Source organism: Medicago sativa, chromosome 1 (genome assembly GCF_051527215.1).
Source record: "Medicago sativa cultivar Bolivia chromosome 1, Bolivia_mono, whole genome shotgun sequence".
NCBI classification, from domain to species: domain Eukaryota; kingdom Viridiplantae; phylum Streptophyta; class Magnoliopsida; order Fabales; family Fabaceae; genus Medicago; species Medicago sativa.
Window position 1 is genome coordinate 20,316,390 of NC_140749.1, and position 17,033 is coordinate 20,333,422.

The 17,033-nt window shown below is 34.6% G+C and overlaps 1 protein-coding gene, 1 non-coding gene and 1 pseudogene across 5 annotated transcripts; 1 reads left to right on the top strand and 2 right to left on the bottom strand.

The window, feature by feature from the left end:
- Positions 1–587: 587 nt before the first annotated feature.
- On the bottom strand, positions 588–12,593 carry LOC146953478 (uncharacterized). 3 transcript variants are annotated; one of them, XM_085710192.1, is made up of 16 exons: positions 12,165–12,593; positions 11,761–11,922; positions 10,774–10,953; positions 10,609–10,666; positions 10,151–10,201; positions 9,786–9,868; positions 9,548–9,635; positions 9,285–9,326; positions 9,116–9,190; positions 8,950–9,018; positions 8,002–8,117; positions 4,024–4,136; positions 3,254–3,333; positions 2,893–3,013; positions 1,048–1,114; positions 588–940 (listed from the first exon to the last, which is right to left on the bottom strand). In XM_085710192.1, exons 1-16 carry the CDS (start codon positions 12,422–12,424, stop codon positions 808–810), a joined length of 1,698 nt encoding a protein of 565 aa, XP_085566318.1. In that variant the 5' UTR covers positions 12,425–12,593; the 3' UTR covers positions 588–807. The 3 variants fall into 3 exon arrangements, with proteins under 3 accessions (XP_085566318.1, XP_085566324.1, XP_085566332.1); XM_085710198.1 differs by lacking the exon at positions 4,024–4,136 and having other exon boundaries at positions 3,254–3,356; positions 12,165–12,567; XM_085710206.1 differs by lacking the exon at positions 2,893–3,013 and having other exon boundaries at positions 12,165–12,567.
- Positions 12,594–12,654: 61 nt separating this feature from the next.
- Positions 12,655–12,726, top strand: TRNAQ-CUG (transfer RNA glutamine (anticodon CUG)). Its single transcript has one exon. It is a non-coding gene; the product is annotated as a tRNA-Gln (tRNA).
- Positions 12,727–14,497: 1,771 nt separating this feature from the next.
- LOC146953480 (UPF0496 protein At4g34320 pseudogene) lies at positions 14,498–16,898 on the bottom strand (annotated as a pseudogene). Its single transcript, XR_015010450.1, has 2 exons — positions 16,782–16,898; positions 14,498–15,856 (listed from the first exon to the last, which is right to left on the bottom strand). The product of XR_015010450.1 is annotated as a UPF0496 protein At4g34320 pseudogene (transcript).
- Between the last annotated feature and the right edge of the window lie 135 nt (positions 16,899–17,033).

Here is a 17,033-nt window from a genome sequence, read left to right on the forward strand (position 1 = left end):
TATTTTAACTAATGATTTTTTTTATCTTTTTGTTAGTAATTTAAAATAAACATAAATTTAAAAAATAAAAACTTAAAATGTTTGAAGAAAGTAATCAGAACTTAAGTGTTTGTTTGGTTGAACGATGAAATTTTCATGTTCACTCCTAATCATGACAAGTTTTCGACGTTCAAGTAGATGGTTTTGTAGCTTATGTGAAATCACGAGACATGAGTTTGGATCTACGACATACAATCATACACATGTTGAGATGTATCACAAGGCACTGCAATGCATGCATACATAGTTGGTGTTAATCACTTAATTGTGCCATAAACCAATTGACATATGGCGACCTATCACCCTATAATTAAAAAATTGTGGCTACAGATATAGTTAGTGAAGAAGCACTGCAATGCATACATACATTATTATACATATAGTCAGTGAGGGTAAAGATGCAAATGCGTTCTGTTGCGCATCAAATTGCAAAATCAGAAAAGTATAAAGTCTTGTGCTTGTTTGCCAACAAATACAAATGTTGTGCATTTCGATCTATGAGTATAAGTAGCTGTTTTTGTCAACAACAAAAAATGCATAAGTAGCTGTTAGTCTAAGAATTTTCTGTTATTCGGTAATTAAAGAACATAGGATATTATTCTATACTATACAATGTCACTGTCATATTACAGTATCATATTAAAATTTAACCCAACTACACCATACACATTGGCTTCTTAACACAAATTATATTTTCCTGAATGTTGATGATTACATAGAAAAGTAATTAATAGACAGATTAGATTAGATACAAAAATACAAATCTTATTAATATCGATTCTTAAATTCCTGCAAAACAATACGTGCAGCATTTCTTCCTGGTGCTCCTATGACACCCCCTCCAGGATGCGATCCACTTCCACATAAATACAAGTCTCTGATTGGTGTCTTATGATTTGACCTATTCAAAAAAGAAAGGGAAAAAACATTTCTTTATCCTACAATATCATTTTGATTTATGCCAAATATGGAATTTTCTATAGCATTTCATGTACCAAACAAACATACCAGCCTTTGACAGGTCTCATTAAGAAAAGTGAATCCAAACCCATAGCACCATGGAAGATATTTCCTCCTGCACACATTTGCTAATTTCAGTTAAATAATATAAAAATATTGTACTTCAATACAGAACATGTGATTTTATGAAGACTGTGAAAAATTGAACATAATTTAATTTAGTAAAATATTGAACTTCAAAAAGAGTCTGTAGGAACGTCATTTTTATTTTCCTTTTTTTAATTTTTAAATTGAAAAAAACATGGGAGCTGAAAGCAAAAAGAGCAATCAAAGGATAATGCAAAATCAAGAGGACAATATTCAACCTAGTTCTATCATATGAATGATGAGTCCAAGACAGAAGAATAGAGAAACCCTTGCCAAGTTAGGCTAAATATGATTGGGATTGACAGTAACTACTAAGAAACGAAGAAGTTTAGTTAAATAATAACCTAATAATCCTGTGCCTAACATGGCACTACCCTTCAACGGAGAACTTCCAAATAAACTCTTGGAAGTCAAAGCAATCGATAGTTTTTACACAATAGTTTAACAGGAAATTTAAGGATGGTTTCACAATACTCCGCTTCTTGTGATTGCACCATGTTATTAGCAACCCAGCTGTCTCAACTACATATTCTTAGAATTTGGAAATGGTTCTAACAATACCAAAAGCTAACTTGCGGGATGAATATTATCTCTAACTTAACTATTGTCTCATATCACTGTTGAATATGAGTCTCTCAACACAGTCCCTCGCAGCCAAGACTAAATGTCTAGAGTGCGTGTTTGTTTGACTAGACTTTGCAACCGGTTCGAAAGTTTGAGTCTAGACACATAATTTATTTCAAAAAAATGAAACCATATGCTAAACCACTGACATAAAATTTAAGGCTGAGGTAATGATATCATATCATATTAAATAGTTAACTAAGCAAAACACTTGTTTGCTTTCTTGAAGATTTGCTCGGTTGTCATTTGTCCATATCTTATTGGAATGACATGATTAAGACCATGGAGAAGGACAGACAAATTGAACTCACATCCAGATATATTCAACATGCACATTTACTTAAAAATTTCAAGGTTTAGCATTCATTGTTTGATGAGGTACACATAGTTCAAACCTTTTTTTTTAACAAACTGGTTCAAACCTTTTGTTCAACCATACATGGGAAACCAAATCAACCAATAAAATGTAATAACTATGTTGAACTGCAAAAACCACTACATTAGGTTTGCACCGTAAATAAGTTATATAATCCCATGAGACCGTTCACCTATTGTCAAATAAGGAAACTACTCTATAAGCCATATCGCATGTGACATTTTATCTTCCTATTCACTAAAATCATCTCAAATCATGACCAACATGAGTATTGAGTTTTAATAAATCTTAATAACTGGTGCAGTCAAGATAAAAAGCAAGAATGAAACTTCTTAATAGTCAATATAGTGTATAATCTTCCAATTGTCACATAAGTTTCAAGTTTCTACATGAAGATTCTCTTGATCATTTTTCCCAGGCCAAAAGAGGTGTAGACTTCATACTGTAAAATGTAATTCAATAATCTAAAGGCTTATTATAATACACTATCAATAATCTAGTATATCACTTAATTGCTACATAAGTTACAAACTATGATACGTTTTAGAAAATTATATCAATTTTTTTTTTTAAAACAATGCAAGTTTGAAGCATCTAAAAAATATAGAAAAAGAAAACGTGATAAATCAATAACTATAATATGTTATTCACAATAAGGCACTTTCGTAAAAGGACACCATAAAAATGTCACCATGTCAAATTCTTAGAGTTAGTCTTTAATTATACAGATTAATTTTGTAGATTACCCGTTAGTCCAATTTCCCTTTCCAAATCTGGTGGTGTTAGCATGTCATAACCTATGACGGATGAGCAGAAGCCAGGCGCATGTTCTTCAATCAAGTTAAAACATCTTTGTGCATATGATTCCTACAGTTGACAATTAAAACAAATTGCTGCAACTGTTTTTAAATTCCAAACAACAAATTACCCATGCTAGAATGAATAAGAGAATTCAATAATGAGGTTAATAGAGGAACATCATGGACTATTCATTTATGAGTTGAATACATAAAAACAAGATCAGAAAGATATACTACCACTGCATTGTTTCTCAGAAAATAACAATTCAATGAATTATATAAGATCATTTGTGCAAGTGCAACTTACTCTGTATGCAGCATTGTCCCAGCTACCGTTTGAGGGTTTGTAAGGTGTATATTGCGTAAATAAGCTGATGACATGCTTACCTACAAGACAGCACATATGTTGACTGCTACACTATTTTAATAATACATAAATATGAAGCATACCTAAATTGGAAAAAGGAGCCAAATTCAATAAAAGAACATGTAATAAAACATTGGACTAATTCTTAATAGTCACCATTCGTATTGTGTTCCTCTGATCCATGACTAAAAGAATCTGTCTCCGTGAAAAACATTTTTGTCGCAGGTTTGCTTTCTATATTTCAAATGATTATAGGTGAAGTTCTCGAATTTTCTTTCATATGGGATTCCTTTGTAAAATAATCAAATATGAGAATTGAACTAAAAGGAGTTAGTCAAGAAACAGCAAAACAGGTTAATCTATTTGATACTCCGCTTTATTACGAACACCGATTGGTGCAAGTGGAAAAGGAGCTTGACTCTCCTTAAGTGAATCCACTGGGTTCAACTAGAATTAATTGGGGTCTACAGTGATATAGGTCAATATTGTTAAATAGCGGCCAAGGCACCGCCATGATATAATGGCGCGGCAGATTTTTTGACAACTGCCAGAGGCCACAATTGCATGTTTATATGGAGGATTTTTGGCCTTCACCATCGACAACTTTGATATTGCATACTGAAGGTTTCAAACTAAAAGAACAAGATCAAATGATCCTATTTTCTCTATGTGAAATAGATGAAGGGTAGTTGAAGCTTATGATGTCATACCAGGTGGAGATATGGTGTTGTCCAATGAAGAAGGGATTGTCATCTCCATCACAGGCCTTTGTGATGGTATGCCATTACAAGCATCTTGACAAGCTGATATAATCTCCTCCATACTGGAATAGCAATCGATATAAAAGGAATAGCTAAGTTTCAACTATTATTACTAATATCACATAAGTATAACGCTGGCACTTGACCATGGGAATAATCTCAAAATTTCCATTATTTAACTGAATAAAATATCCAGTACAACAATAGTAGCAAGTCTCTTAATGTTGGTATGCCAAAACAATCTCTGTCCATTATATATTCCTAAACATGCTAAAATGCTTTTGCTGACAGCTAGGGGTGTCAATGGGGATTTTTCAGAGCAGATCCCCGCGGGGATTCCCCGTTTGGGGCCCCAGATTCGGGGATTTTTTGCCCCGCGGGGACGGGGCAAAATCTACCCCCGTAAGCACTTCGGGGCGGGGATCGGGGAAGCATCCCTCGCCCCGCAGATTCCCCGACCCCGTTAAAAATACAGTAATACCCTTGCATTTTTAAAAGTCCTATTATTTTCTATTGGTTTTTTGGACTTTTCATATGGTTTTATAAAATAAAAATTAGAAAAAAATATATAATGTTTTTAGTTGTTACTGGAGAAACTCAGTCTCATGGGTTTGGAGAAACACAAACCCTAGCTGCGCCTCCATTTTCCCATTTCAGCATCTCCATCTCAATCACAGATCTCAGGCCTCTCAAATCTCAATCTCACGCCTCTCGATCCTAGCCTCCTCCTTGTCAATCTCAATATCAATCTTGGCCCCCATTTTCACTCTTGGCCTCTTCACTCGCTCTCTGTCTTAAAATCTGTAAGTTTTCCTCTCAATCTCGAATTTAATCTTATAATTAATTACCTCTGAGTTAGTTCGATGTTTATAGATTCTGTTGAAACTATGCAGTTCATGTCCAAAAAAATAATTCTGTTAAAATTTTGAGTAGTTTGTATCTTTCAAATCCAAAAAAAATTATGCATTTAAGATTATGCTTTTAAGATTATGTTAAAATGATGCAGTTCATGTCCAAAAAAATTATGTTAAAATCAGTTCATGTCCAAAAAAATTATGCTGTTAAGAATATGTTAAAATTATGCAGTTCCTATGCTGTTTGCTTACTATGTTTAGGTACGAAATTCTGTTCATGTTTAGATTCTGTTTTCTTACTACCTGAGTTAGTTTGATGTTTATAGATTATGTGAATGATTAGATTTAAGGCTACTATTTTTGTGAACTGAATGTATGTGAGCTTACTATTATTGTCCAACTTCCATTTAACTTTTTTTCCTTGTGTGTGTATGTGAAGGTTTTTATCTAAAAATGGCTATTTTAGAAGTTCAATCATTTGATGTTCCACCGACACAAGAAACTCAAACGATTCTGAATCAGACGAATGTGGAAAGTCAAGAACGCGAAGCTGTTCGTGAGCCCAGTGTAAGTCCTAACAAAAGAGGACTCAAATCTGATGTTTGGTCCCATTACAAAAGGCAGAAGATAGACGGTGTATTCAAGGCTATATGCAAAGATTATAAGAAGAAACTTGGTGGTGAGAAAGGAAATGGTACTACTCATTTACGTGACCATCTTTGCATATGTGCAGCTCGCAATAAAAGAAGTCCAACACATGCCTTGCTAAAAATGTCTGAAGTGCCGGGAAAGAGTAAAGAATCATTCGTGGCTGGAACTTACATTTTTAATCTAGATTTTTCTAGAACTGAACTTGCAAAGATGATTATTCTTCATGAATATCCCATCATGATGGTTAACCATGTTGGTTTTAGAAGTTTTATACATTCTCTTCAACCTTTGTAAAAGATACCTTCTCGCAATAACATGAAGAATGACATCATGAAGTTGTATGAAAGCGAGAGGACAAAGCAAATGAATTGACTTGGTAAGAATAAAAGTCGCATTGCGATAACTACGGATATGTGGACTTCTAGCAATCAAAACAAAGGGTATATGGTTGACAGCTCATTACATTGATGAAAATTGGAATTTGCATAATAGAATCATCAAGTAAATATTATAATTTAACATTGTTATTTTATCCGATGTTTACTTCTGCATTGTCTTATGTGATGTTTACTTCATACTATAATTAAGATTCATTATGTCTATATTTTAGGTTCATTTATGTGTTTGCACCACATATTGCAGAAGTGATTGGTGAATATTTGTCAAAATGTTTGTTTGAATGGAATATTGATAGAAAATTGTCAAAATTAACCATTGATAATTGTAGCAACAATGATGCTTTAATTGATTATGTGATTAATAAGATTGGATCTGTGTCTTTTGTTTTGAATGGTGAATTGTTTCATATGCGTTGTTGTGCCCACATCTTAAACTTGATAGTTAAAGATGGCATGCAAAGTTATGAAACAGTTCACCATTCAAAACAAAAGACACAGGTCCAATCTTATTAATCATATAATCAATCAAAGCATAATTGGTGCTACAATCATCAACGGTTAAAGATGACAATTTTCTATCAATATTTCATTCAAACAAACATTTTGACAAATAATCACCAATCGCTTCAGCAGTATGTGGTGCAAGCACATAAATGAACCTAAAATATAGACATAAGGCAATGCATAAGTAAACAATACATAAATTAACCATGTTAAATTAGAATATTTACCTGATATGCAAATTCCATTTTTCATCAATGTAATGAACTGTGACAGCCATATACCCTTTGTTTTGATTGCTAGAAGTCCACATATCAGTAGTTATCGCAATGCGACTTTTATTCTTACCAAGTGAATTCATCTGCTTTGTCCTCTCGTTTTCATACAACTTCATGATGTCATTCTTCATGTTATTGCAAGAAGGTATCTTGGACAAAGGTTGAAGAGAATGTATTGAACTTCGAAAACCAACATGGTTAACCATCATGATGGGATATTCATGAAGAATAATCATCTTTGCAAGTCCAGTCCTAGAAAAATCTTGACTAAAAGTGTAAGTTCCATTCACGAATGATTCTTTACTCTTTCCCGGCACTTCAGACAATTTTAGCAAGGCATGTGTTGGACTTCATTTATTGCGAGCTGCACATATGCAAAGATGGTCCCGTAAATAAGTAGTACCATTTCCTTTCTCACCACCAAGTTTCTTCTTACAATATTTCCATATTGCCTTAAATACACCGTCTATCTTCTGCCTTTTGTAATAGGGCCAAACATCAGATTTGAGTTCTCATTTGTTAGGACTTACACTGGGCTCACGAACAACTTCGCGTTCTTGACTTTCCATATTTGTCTGATTCAGAGTCATTTGAGTTTCTTGTGTTGATGGAACATCATTGGATGATTGAACTTCTTCATTAGCCATTTTTAGATAAAAACCTTCGCATACATGATTGGACTTTTTAAAAATGTAAGGGTATTAGAGTATTTTAAATAGGCCGGGGAATCCGCAGGGCGGGGGATACTTCCCCGATCCCCGACCCGAAGTGCTTACGAGGGAACATTTCACCCCGTCCCCGCGGCGCATAAAATCCACGAATTTGGGGACCCGAACGGGGAATCCCCGCGGGATCCGCTCTGAAAAATCCCCATTTGACACCCCCAGTGCTTAAGGCTTGATATAACATATTTGGTAGTTTAGTTGTTTCCCATTATCTTGAGAAAATTATTGTGAAATAACTAAGGAAGGAAGTGTATACAGATTTAATTTGGGACACAAAAAATATGGGGATCCGCGGGGATGGGGAACGAATTCACCGACTGGGCAGGGATCGGGGAAGTTCCCCCGTCCCCGATCTGCCCTATTGACATTCCTACTGACTGCAGTGTCAACTGGGTTTGCTTTAGTAAAAATAGCAGGTTACAAATGTATGGTTCAAAATAAATAATGGCAATGCATCCAAACAAAAGTTAAAAGATTTGTCTTTCAGCATAAGTAAGGTCTGATGCATATATTAGCATACCTTTCAAAACCAATATGGATCGTAGCAGTATGTTGTGCACCCACTTCTGTATTATTTATCTTGAAACAGGGAAACTGAGGCAGCTTATCAACAGCTACATTGATTTTTGTTGTTCCCTGCTCCAAATGATGAGAGAATCAAGAACATAAAACAAGACAAGTCCAAGCAAACAGAAAATTTCTATTTAACCAAAGGATTTATGAATGCCACATTTGAAATGCTCCCAGAGAAATGATCTATGGTTCAAAGAACTTTATTCTTCAAAAGAAAAATCTCTTTTACCATTCAACACAAATTACTTCCAAAAACATTACTCCCTCCGTCCCAGTTTATTTGACCCCTTGGCTCATTTCACACAGATTAAGAAAAATGTATAAATAAAGGGGAAAGTGGAATATATTGTATTGAGAATGATAAAAGTAGTATTATTTAGTGTTATATTGTATTGGAAATGATGAAAGTTGTATTGAAAATTGAAATGGGTCAGTTATTTTGGGACACTTTTTTTTAGAAAATGGGTCAGTTATTCCGGGACGGAGGGAGTATTTGCTAAGGTGCCGGCAAGACCAGTAAGAAGGATTTGGATTTAAATTCTCTCATTTATGTGTTTTATGATAGCACATTATGCTATTATCTGATCCGTATAACTTATCCAACCAAATTGGGAAAAGGCTATGTTTGGTTGTTTTTGTTGTTTATCTAAAAGCAACCCCTAACAATAAAAACTTTCATGGCATTACTCTGCTTTGTTCAATAGTAAGTACAAAAAAAAAAAAAAAAATTAAACTATTACAGCATTAACAAGAAAAACTAAATATTCATGCCTAAATGGGAAATTGCACAACAGAAGAAAATGCTGAAAAACAACATAAAGCCAATATTCTTGAAATATGTACACAAAGATTTTCCTCAAAATAAAAATTTCATGTTCGACAGAAAGTATCTTACAGAACTGTAGTCGGAATGCTTAATTGCACAAAGAAATTCAACAGGAAGAAAATCTCGAGGTACCAGTTCCTGCCAGACAAAACCAGCATTCAAGTACTTAATATTTGACTATTGGCAAGTATTATAAATTATTGTGAATCATGTCATGAAATTTAAAACTGCTTACCATAAAGGTCTTATAAGGAGTTGCATTAGACAAAACAACTGAAGAATGCACTTCAGTCCCATCAGCCAGCAATACCTACAAAATCATCAGTGAAGCATAATTAACGATAGAATATTATAATAAATTGTTTTGTATGTTAAAAGCCAAATCAGGAAGCAAGCCAACTCACTCCATTTGCCCTGCCAGACTCTGCCACCATCACCTTTAAAACCTATTTCAGTATCGAACGATGAGAGACCAAAACGAAGATAGATAACAATTACAATGCTGGAGAAAAAATTACTCTGACCAACAGTTTTAAATCAAATAAATGAAAACTCGTTAAATGCACTTTTATGTAGAAAAACTAAATAAGACATCAATGTTATAATAGGGCTCGCGAGAAATCTTGCAACTACTTATAAGGAAGGATAGGGCTCGTGAGAAACAAACCTCTTTATCTGTTTCAATATGAACACCAGCTTCTTTAGCAGCTTTACATATAGCTAAGGATACTGCACCCATACCACCCTCTACATGCCTACATACGGATGAGTTAAAATTAACAAATAATTTCTTAATAATTGGTTGAGACCAACATATTCGCTTGCCTGACTTGTGAACCCTAAAATTGGCAATAACAATGTTTCAATACCAAATCAATTAAACAAAACTGAGTAGATATACTCACGACCAAATATTACGATCACCGTCAGTTTCTCCCATTATGTGGTGTAGCAAAACATATCCACTTCCAGGAGTGTTGATGTTCATCTATTAAAGAGAATTAAAAAAGAGCATGAAATAGGGTGAAAAAGATTGGCAGCACAGGCTGATAAGTACCAGTACAAAAAAAAAAAAGTGACAATCAAAAGAATTAAGGAAGATACAAGTTTACTATATTGTCGCACATTATATTGAGGATCTAAGCAAATGAATTAGAAAGCATATTGTTTTTGAATAAGTGTGCATTCTTTCAAAACATGTCTAACTACGACACTAACTATATTAGAGTAAACCCGGCAAAAAAAATTAAATAAAACAGAAAACTCTTACCATACTCCCAATGATAGCATCTCCTGCAAGTGTTCCCTTCAACAAATTTGACTGCATACCAAGATTATCGATAAATATTAGGAAGATTGAAGGGAACACTTGTTCAAAGATTATCGATAAATATTATTTTTCAATAATGTATTATTCTTTGTTTAAGTGAAAAATGCTTAACATTTGTTCATAAGTCTGTACCTGTGAAAAATAATAAATTATTGAAAACTACCGAGCCACACAAGGAAATTAACGTAATAAACAAACTAATTGATTTCAGTAATCAAAAACATGTTGAAAAATCCTCCAGAGTCATCTTGCTTGATTTAGGTTATTACAAGTTTATAGACAAACTTGAATAAGTTAGACAAAAAATTAAGTGCAATAATCTATGCAACATAACATCATTAACATATTGAAGATACTATATACCAAATTTATTATGCAATAATTAAGTAGGTAACAACCTCAAACCATTTATCCAGGACCTTCGAGGTTGGAGACAGTAATAATTCCATTAAGTCCCTGGACAAGCATTTTCTTAAAACTTAGATTTTAAGACAATGTCCATCCTCCAGAAGATGGATTTGCAGTTCCAAAAACTTATAAGCACAACAGAGAGATGATCTTACACCATTCCCTTTTGACCCAAGGAGAGAGTATGCCCCAGACACTGAGCCCAAAACTTAGATCTCTGCAATTTATGCCTCAGCAAGTCAACTGTAGAAGCACTGCCATGCAGAATTTCAGGGGTAGGCGAATCCAAAACGAAATCTAGTAACTTACTGAACTTCTGGAGTTGAGCTTCATATCTACAATTACAAACACGATAAAAACAAAAGTGTTCATGTTAATTAATGCAATTGAACTATTTCAAATCAAAACACCATTATAACTGTTTGGTTACACTCGGCCTTTAGAAACTTCGAAATGCAGCAGAGCCATGCCTAAAGCAACAAATCCGTTTTTACGTCTTATAAAGACTCTATTGCTGAGAGAAGGCAGTCCAATCAAATGCACATTGCACTAAATAAGACATTGATAACAAAATGTCAAGTTGGTTTTGTTAAAATTTTAGAACCAAAACAATCAGCAACAGAAATATTATTAAAAAACCATTTCTTTTTCTCCCTTTTACATTATCAGTTTAAAAATTCAACATTGTAGACAATGGTATCAAAACCTTCAAAGCAATAGCATTTGCCAAAAAAAGCCGGATCTTTCTTTCTTCAGTTTCATGTAAATTTATTTACTTACTAGAACAAAACAATATATATAAGACTTCACTGATGTCTGAATAAACAGTAAATCACCAATTCAGTAGGACACTAAATTGTAGTTCACTCAACATGATCCTTAACTTCTAAAATGATTAGTGAAATTGAAAATCATCGATTACTAATCCTTCACCTTTATTGAAAATTGCAGGATTAAATTGACTGATTCAAAACTCAGTGGCACCGACATGTCTCATTGTCTCAACCCATGTTATTACATACACTTTTGTAATTTTCTCAAATTATAGCCAGTGTCAGTGTTGTGTTAAGTTTTCGTTCAGTCCTTCATAGATTCAAAATGACTAATCTAATCAGGAATTATCATTTCAAGAATTATTGTACCTGAAATAAGCATCAGCATCTCTTTTGGAAAACTTAGAAATCTCAGAATGATCCATCTCATCACTCTGCCCTAATAGCAAGTAACGCCCATCCAGTGACGGTGTAAACGACGATGCCATCGGTTTCAACAGCTTCAGCCCGTGTCGTTTCAACTCCAACTCTCTTTCATTTTCAAATTCAGCAAAACACACAAAATTAGCTTAATCAACAAGAAATAACATTTTTAATTCATTGATTATATAAGTATTGTTGTGTTCCTTCTTGTAATCAACAATTCTCTCATGTCATTCTCTCAAATTATTATTGGTGTTAAATTATTATTGATGTTGAAGTGTCGTGTTCGTGTCAGTGCTTCATAGATAGTGGTATGATATCAAATTCGAAGGGTGCATGTGGTTACGTGCCTTATGATTTGAGGACGGAGAAGGCTGAGGAGGTAACTGCAGCGAGAGAACTTAAATCCAGGGATTAGCTCCTCCGTGACAGCGGCACCGCCGATGATGTGACGGCGTTCAAGGACGGCGACTGAGAGGCCGGCGCGAGCTAAGTAAGCGGCGGAGATCAAGCCGTTATGACCACCGCCGATGACGATCGCGTCCCATTTCTTATTCTTTTTTAGAGCTGACGTGGCGACGGTGGAGGTTGTTATTGTTCTTCGCCACATCACTCACGCTCAGTATTCTGTCACCGTGTGAAGAATTTAAGTAAAGCTATGAAGAATGAAGAACACGTGACGAGAGTGGAATATCCAGTAATCTATAAGTCAACTTCAGTTGACCATTTTCTTTACAATATTCCATGATTGGTCAATGGTGTTTTTAAATCAATTTTTACATATATAAGCAAAATGATATAATGAATAAATATATTTCAAATGTAACTATCAACATCAATGGTCCCATGGTCTAGCGGTTAGGACATCAGACTCTGAATCTGGTAACCCGAGTTCAATTCTCGGTGGGACCTTTCTTCTTGTTTTTTTTTTTTTATCCGATTCTTCATTTTCTTTTTGCAATTATTTATTTTAAACGGCAATGTTTGTTTGATATGTAAGATAAAAGGCCAAGATAAAAATGAAGCAAGTTACTCTAATATTTATTGAACTCATTATTTTTTTGCAATTTCTATAATATGGTTTTTCAGTAAGATACATGAATTGGAAAGATTAGTATTCTTCTGTTGTTCAGGATCAAATGCATGGTTTTTGAACCTACAATTATAAGTGTCTTGTTATATGTGTCTTCAGGATCAAATAATAGTTGTTTTGTCTACAACAGGGGACATGCCAACATGAAAATTTGTAGCTGAACCTATGAAGAAGCAGTAAATGATCTTTGAACACAAACACAAATGAAAATCGTAAAATTTCACCTTATAAACACAATGTCAATAGAGATCTAAATACAAATACCAAGAAAATCTTTTGCAGGGAAAGCCTTTCTTAACCGCTTGATTACTAATAAATTTCTGGTTTCTCTAAAGCCTCGCATTTCAATATCCATATTTTGCATCATTTTGAATGTTCTCTGCTTGTGCATCGTTGTAATTCATGCAATCAATCATTTTCTACTTGTATATTGAGTACGGCTCATATTTGCTGAAACGAACAGACACTTGAGCTAGCATAGCGAAAGTTTTGTACTCGGTAACTCTAGTTCATTGCATAATAGAAACTACAGCTGCCATTATGCTGTTAGAGACGTATACATAATTGGTAGAACTTTGCGATCAGACATTGTATTCTTGTGCATTTATTTATCTACTTTATAACCAGATCGGCTATTCGAACATATTTAATATTTTAACCAAGGTCTACACTCTACGAAAAGCATGATTATAGAAGACCCATGATATCTTCAAGGTAGCAGCTCTTGAAGTTGTGCAATCTCACATCCAGTCTCAACACCCAGAATGTTTTTCACATTAATTTTCGCTACAACCACAAACACATTATCTTATTGGCCATAAATCGATAAACTTTGAGTGCCTCGCCTTCGTGTATTTATAATAACTGAGGGTAATCTTGGCTAGCAAAAGGATAAGATCAAATGTTATAGTATTTGTTATTTTTGTATCTTAGAACTTGAGTTGGGACCTAATGTAACGACAAAACTAATGTTTCCCCCTACTTATAACCACCCTCCCTGCCAAGGATTGGACATCCGGAGCATAACAATTTAGGCTTTAAATCATCTAAAAATTTGAATTTTGATCCAAACTCAACCCAAGAAGCTAATCCAAGATGTGAGGGTTTCCTTCCACGTACAACCACAATGTGTGATCGCCATCATCTACACTGCACAGTGTACATATCTGCATGTCTTGTTTGTAAAGTCATTTACAATTCAAATACCTGTATTTGCAACTGGAGCATGAAAAACAGAATGGACTAGGACTATTGGGAATTTTGAAGGTGTCATATTTGATATTACTCTCAGGTTGAGGCATTAGATGTAGCTTGAGGTTTTCAGAAACAGTAACAGACACGACATGTGACGACCAGAACGTACTTGAGTTGAGCACTAGCTGGTACTTCTACTCCAATTAAAGCTACTCAACTGTCCCTTTTCTCAATCATCGCAGACAACATCGTGATGGAACATGACGACTCAAACATGACAAATAATCTGGAATAACCACTCACAACAAGAAACAGAGAGAGGGGGGCGGGAGAGAAATTAAGAAGATCAATGAACTAGGTAAGCAAGAGAGAGAGAGAGTTTTAACAACAAACAAGTTAAACACAAATAGAAGTTACATTACCAAATATAGTTACAAACATAAGCTCCCTAGAGTCTTGAAAAGAAGTCTTAGCTTCATACATAAGCCAAATAAATAAAAGTCAGCATTGTACTACTACAAAAAACTAAGTTTGCATGGACCCATGATAACTGAAAATCATGATTTTTCACAAAAAACAGAAACAAATGAATTATACAATAACAGTTACTGGTTGACAATACAGAAAAACGGTGTCTTCACTTGTGAGGAAGTTTAACAATTTTTTGTAGAACCACCGTCCTTGCTCTTATGATGTCACGGCTACATGTATCAGCCTGTGCTCCTAAATCTTCGACATTCTTCATAAAAACTCCCAACCTCTTCTTGATTTCTTCTATTGCAACCTTCACTGCTCCTTCTTCCTCAATGGCATAATCCACATTCGTTTTTAGAGACTCGATCTCAACTTCAAGTCGATTAACTAGAACCCGGATATTGTCCAAATCCTTTATAGCTACATAGGATCCAACTTCCATTGAGATAGTTACTTCCTTATGACCTTTCAATGCATTTTCATAGTTCTTCATAAGTGAGTCAATCCACTTTCCCATTGAACCAATTGGGATAGCAGTAACAGCAGCTACAGCAGCTGCAACATGTGGAGAAGCAACAGCTGCTGCTACAATTGAGCAGATCAAAACGGAAGCAACTGTGGCTACAAATATGATAAACGACACCTTCCTCCAAGTACGGATTTGTTTTAGTTTTTTGTCAAGCTTTCCTTTTCTGAGCTGCAATTTCTCAAGCATGAGTACTTGCTGATTATAAACAGATTGATATATTTGGAAGAATTCTTCAGTGAAAGGATCACCGGCGGCCTTAAAACTCTTCAGCTCCTGTAATGTCTTCACGTAGCTATTGTCTCCCGACACAGTTTCCTCATCAAACTTTTGAAGAGCCACATCAATAAGCAATTGGCTGTCCCTGGCTCTCTTCAGACACTTCTCTAAAGCATTGCAGAAATCTAGAGTCTTCAAGCTATTATCAAAGTACTCCTCAACAAGCTCAAACAATTCTTGACTCTTCCATATATCTTTCTTACAGTCTAAGATTACCTTCACAACTTCCTGATTCATCTCAAGAAGGCACTCTGTTACTTGTTTGAGGGAATCAAATGAAAGGGATCGAACTTCAACTCCAACTGCAAGAGTATTTATGACCTGATTTGTTCGAGCTTGAAGGTTATTGTCGAATGACTGCAAATCTGCGTCATGCTTGCAGGCAGCCGCATATGACCTCAGTTCAGTTGCCATTTCAACATTAAGGTTGATATCAGATCGAGTTTCAGGGGTCTTACTCATACAGCCTCCCATTGCTGTAATTAAACAAAACTTTGTTACAAAATAAGTAAAAAAGAAAAAAACAGTATCAGTTTCCAATAAGAACTACTTACTCCCTCCATAATGAAATATAAGCAAAAATTATGTTGCACCAACACTTTTAATTGAAAGTGTGTCCTATGTCCAACACCGACACTTGTGATTACATTGAACTACTATGTCATTTTATCAAAATTTTATCGGTGCCGACATGTCAGTGTCGTCTCCGCCTCCGGTGTTTGTGCTTCATAGAGCAAAAGTTATGGTTAAAAAGTCATTGTATGTGGTTAAAAATTTAGTCCATATACATCAACTTCCCAACTGCCTTTTTTTTGCTTATATTTCATTCCAGAGAGAGTATATTTCAAAAAAATAAAAATAAATACTGAGTTCCAATCCTGACAGGAACAATCTTTAGTCCACTTTACTTAGCGGCCAAACTCCGGATTATGAGGACTTTATCCTATGAGAACTAGAGGGTTAAGCAAAGAAAAAACACTTTTTGAGGGATGGAAACCACAAGTTTCTCCTGTTTGGTAAAGTAAAACCCTAATTTATGATAATGGGTGCAACTATCTGAAAACAAATAGATAAACTTAATAGGCAAAATCTCAATAAGTTTGAGTGTTAATACAATAATCTAGTTCGACAAATTATAGCTATTTGCAAACATTCACAAATTTAAGAAAACCACAATTGTAATAAAACAAGAACAACTAAACAAGACACCCCATGTTATGACATTGATGAAGAAATAAAATGAAGCATACCCAGATGGAGATTTGAGTAAAGTTCATATCTTTGAAAACTTCACAAACAAAAAAAAAACACTAATTGCCATAAACAGAAACCCTAGTTGATGAAATTGAAGAACAAGTGAAATGAAACAGACCCAGATGAAGATTTGAGTAAAGTTCATACCTTTGAAAGCTTAATGAAGAAGAAAACGCGTCCCAGATGAAAATGCCAAATGTTGGAAGGTGGTAATCGATTTTGTTACTATTCACAAAAAGAGGAATGTAGAAAGTAAAGAGAAAATAAACAAGGTTGAAAGGGGGGGGGGGGAGTTGCTTATATATATAAGATCTTAAAAAACAACAATGGAGTTGTTACAACATAGTACAACTGTACAAAATGTTACTTGCGAGTTACGAAGAAATGTTTATGTGTTGA